The sequence below is a fragment of the Anarrhichthys ocellatus genome, unplaced genomic scaffold, assembly GCF_004355925.1.
Source record: "Anarrhichthys ocellatus isolate YVR2014 unplaced genomic scaffold, GSC_Weel_1.0 scaffold40, whole genome shotgun sequence".
Classification (NCBI taxonomy): Eukaryota; Metazoa; Chordata; class Actinopteri; order Perciformes; family Anarhichadidae; genus Anarrhichthys; species Anarrhichthys ocellatus.
In genome coordinates this window covers 1102917-1106973 of record NW_022280070.1, presented here as the reverse complement: position 1 = coordinate 1106973, position 4057 = coordinate 1102917, and the positions used below count along the sequence as shown (strand labels likewise).

The following is a 4057-nucleotide window of genomic DNA, read 5'->3' as shown; positions in this document are numbered from 1 at the left end:
TAGGGGGTAAAGAACAGTACTTCACTGGCGGTCAGTTGAATAATCAACTTTCCCCCTTAGATGTATATCGGATTCATCTTCTAATCTCACTCAGTCACACCCCGACTTTGTTTCAATAGAGTGTTACAGTTTGGCAGGTTACACTAATATTCAAAGAGCTGCAGCACTGACAGATTTCTAAAACTAAAAACACACTCTTTTCAATATTTGCAATTTACAAGCTGCATCAATAGTTACATCTTTCCGATATTACGCCACTGCTTCGGGGTGACGGATCACAGGGATTTGGGGACGGAGGGCTGACGCTCTCTGGTTCAGTCCCTCTGATTACATGGACATGTGTTCTGGGAGCACATAGGAGATGTCATCCCAGGGGTGGCGATACAGACCCTGCTTCAGCCTCTTTTGGTCCAGGTAGTGTCCTGAGAAAATATGAAAAAGGATGGCTCGACTGTCAAGTGTTTGCCCATCTTACTGTAGCAGTGGGTCTGTACACAGAAATTACTCACCAATAAATCCCATGCTGCGCCCCAGGACAAAGATGCCATTCAGAGCTCCAATTTCCACAAACTCGTCGGCTTCATCCCTGCGACAGGCATGATGGATAACAAGGATGAGAGTTGTGGAATCGAAAAGATAGCTGCCCACAATGTACTTAAACTCAAACATATTGACCATGTGTGAAGTGCAGGCGGACGCTTTTAATTTAAGGCAATTTTGGCATTTTGTGGTAATTTTTAGTATGGACAAACTGTACAACAAATCTTTGTAGTCCACACTTTCATATATTTGGCATTATGGAGTAGAATCATGAAATCAAAGAGCCGAGTTGTCAAACAGCCTTGGATCTCTATGGCTTCAATATAAAAATGTATCTTGAAAGCTTGTTTCTCCATTTTGTCTAATATAAAAGTAAAGGTATCCTTTTTTAAAAGAAACAAAGTGTAAACTGTATAAAGATATTGTAAAAATGGGAAGCATTTATTGGCTCACCTTGTAAAACCACCACAATTCCTGAGCAAGTCCACAAAGGCTACACCAATAAAGCCATCCACATTCAGGATCAAGTTGGGTTTCTAATACAACAAAATCCACACACACACACACACACAGGGAAAAGAAGATCATGTAGTTTTAAACAAATGCAGCGCGTCACTATTTAGTAAAGGCTGACAGGATGAATATTACTTTGGAGGTGGTGATCTTCTCCACATCTAAAGCGTAGTCCAGCAGCTGGGTGGAGGGGAAGTGCTGCTTCACATAGTCCTTCAAGATCTGAACTCTCATGTCTGGATTGTTAATCTGGCGAAGCACAGACAATTCCCTTTCATTCAAAATCATCCTTCTCCAATCAATCTTGTTGTCCTCTATCTCTAGTACCTTTAAACGATATGTCCACACACATGCTAAAGGAGCCATTGTACTCACCGACTTGACTCTGTGGCCGATGCCCATGATCAGCTTGCCATCCTTCTTCATCTTGTTGACAAACTCCATGGGCAGCATGCCACTGTCAAAAGCCTTGCTGAACTGCTTTGCTGCAGCATCCAGAGCACCTCCAAAGCGGTCACCCTGAAAAAAGGAAAAACTCTTGCTCATGGTGGTCTGTTGCAGGTCAGTAATACAAGCACACGAGTCACAGGTGTCTTACGATGGTGAGAAGGCCGGAGGTGAGGCTGGATATGAGATCTTTGCCAGCTCGAGCACACACGATGGTGTTGTGGGCACCGGAAACAGCCGGGCCGTGATCAGCAGTCACCATAAGGCACATCTCTATGAACTGGCAGGCATACCTCGGCAACCTTCACACAAAAGGGGGTAAAACAAAAGGTGGTTATCGGGTTAAATGATTGGTCAAGAGTTTGTTTATTACAACGACTGCGTTAAGAGGCTGACCTCCTCTGGAACCAGAGAAGCCCCAGAGTTCCTCCGAGGCCTATTTCTGACTTGAAGACCTCAGTGATGGGCATGCCTGCATAGATGAGCTCCTGACCCCTCTCGTCACAGATACTTGTCATGAAGGAAGCAGGCTTACGGATCAGACCGAGCTCCTAAAGGGCAAGTAGAAAAGTGGGGGGAAAAAAACAAGTTTAATGCATAAATTTGTTGGGATCCAGCTTTTTAAAATAGGATTTGTTTCACTTTTGTTTTGCCCTCATCCGATAGATAAAAGCTTGATTCATTCATGTTCAGAGGGCAGACTCACTCGTGCCCAGGAGTAATCCATCGGCACCGTGGGAGGAGGCATCTCTACGGCTGGCTGGATAACTCCTTTGGCAACAAGGTCATCATAAACAGAACTGCATGGATGAAACACACAGAAGACTGTAAGAGGAGTGCAGGACTCATTCTAAAAAAAAAAAATACTGAAGGAATGAATGAGGCAATGTGCACTGACGTGATGATCTCTCCCAGCTCATCAAAGCTCTTAGGGACGAAGGCACCAGCCTCCTTCAGAGCGTTGTTCTTAGCGACTGCTGTCTCAGAGGCCTGGTTGGCACAGGCTCCTGCATGGCCGAACTGCACCTGAGGGGGAGTGGGGAAGGTACAACATGGGTCAGAAATGTCTTTAAAACGGTTATTCCATCGTGCAATGAACTGTAACGCACAAGACTCTACATCTGCCCTCTCACCTCTGAGGAGAACATGGTAGCACAGGTACCAATACACCAGCACACCATTGGCTTTGTGATCCTGCCCTGTTTGATGGCCTGGCAGATCTTGTACTCCTCTGTGCCTCCAATCTGTTGAAGGCAGAGACAGATTCAGGATGTAGCGAATCAATAACTGTTTAAAAGCTGCAGTGTGTGGATTTATTCCTTACCTCTCCCAGTACAACTATCATCTTTACTCCGGGAGTGTCTTGGTAGCGCAGCACATGATCAGTAAACACTGAGCCTGGGTATCTGCAGAAAAGACCAATATTATAGGCCGATTCAAACCCACATGCTTACATACTGCAGATAAAAGGATAGTGACACACCTGTCCCCACCAATGGCGACGCCTTCAAAAACACCGTCGGTGGTACGCGAGATTATGTTGTTGAGTTCATTGGACATGCCGCCCGAGCGGGACACGTAGGCCACGCTGCCTGGTCGATAGAGCTTGGAGGCGAGGATGTTATCCAACATGCCTCCCGTGTTCCCGATCTTGAAACAGCCGGGCTTGATTCCTCCAACCTGGTCAAAAAACACAGAGATTTGTTGGTTTGCTCGGACAAAAGAACACAGCGGGAAAAGTGCGATAATCCCAATGAGAAGACTAACGGTTGCTGGTCCAATGATTGTAACACCCTTCTCATCTGCAGCCTTGATGATCTTCCTGGTGTGGGCTTCAGGGATTCCCTCAGCAATGATGGCAATGGTGCGAATCTGAACGCAAATGATAGAATGACGTCACTTTACATTTTATTAGCTATTAAGTACCTTGCAGGTGGTGCAGGATGAGGCTGCACTTACCTGTGGGTACTGCATGGTCTCCATGGTGCTATCAAAGGCTGACCGCAAAGAGGCAAAGCTGATGAGCACGTCCACATCGGGGTGCTTCTTCATGGCGTCACTCATGTTCTTATACACTGGTATGAGGATCTCTTTATGGCCCCAATAGTACTTCTGTTTGTGGTCTCCACTGAAAGGCATGGCATACAATAAAAACATTTGTCACACAGTGAAAGGACACCGTTGTTTACTGAAGGGATTTTTATTATTTTAAATGTACAATAATGAGCAGTTACACTGACAGCAGAAGAAAGTAAACACAAACTAAAGCGGGAGGACAGAGCACACTTACGTGAACGGGTAGACCATGGCTGCGACAGAGGGCTCCTCTCTGGAGCAAGTGTAGTCAAAGTCCATCATACCCTGCACCGCCCGCGTCTGCATACCCCACACTATGGACTTGGTGTGTTTGCTGAACAGGGTAGTTGGTTTGGCTATAGGGAAAGAAAAGCAGTTACAGAAAAAAAGTCTGAACACCAGGTGACAAAACTGTGTATTATTATTTCTTCAACACACACACACACACACACACACACACACACACACACACACACACACA

General features: G+C 45.6%; 1 protein-coding gene across 1 annotated transcript in view; it reads right to left on the bottom strand.

Annotated features, from left to right (window-relative positions):
* Positions 1–6: 6 nt before the first annotated feature.
* Positions 7–4057, bottom strand: part of aclya (ATP citrate lyase a) — a 16757-nt gene continuing 12706 nt past the window's right edge. The window contains exons 14-28 of the mRNA XM_031867900.1: positions 3791–3932; positions 3460–3628; positions 3268–3372; positions 2984–3180; positions 2825–2906; positions 2634–2744; positions 2399–2526; positions 2207–2300; positions 1897–2051; positions 1652–1802; positions 1429–1572; positions 1189–1302; positions 994–1076; positions 510–586; positions 7–422 (exon numbers count right to left, since the gene is read on the bottom strand). Coding sequence (XP_031723760.1) covers positions 328–422; positions 510–586; positions 994–1076; positions 1189–1302; positions 1429–1572; positions 1652–1802; positions 1897–2051; positions 2207–2300; positions 2399–2526; positions 2634–2744; positions 2825–2906; positions 2984–3180; positions 3268–3372; positions 3460–3628; positions 3791–3932 — 1847 coding nt within the window. The 3' untranslated portion in view covers positions 7–327. The remainder of the gene's footprint in view (positions 423–509; positions 587–993; positions 1077–1188; positions 1303–1428; positions 1573–1651; positions 1803–1896; positions 2052–2206; positions 2301–2398; positions 2527–2633; positions 2745–2824; positions 2907–2983; positions 3181–3267; positions 3373–3459; positions 3629–3790; positions 3933–4057) is intronic.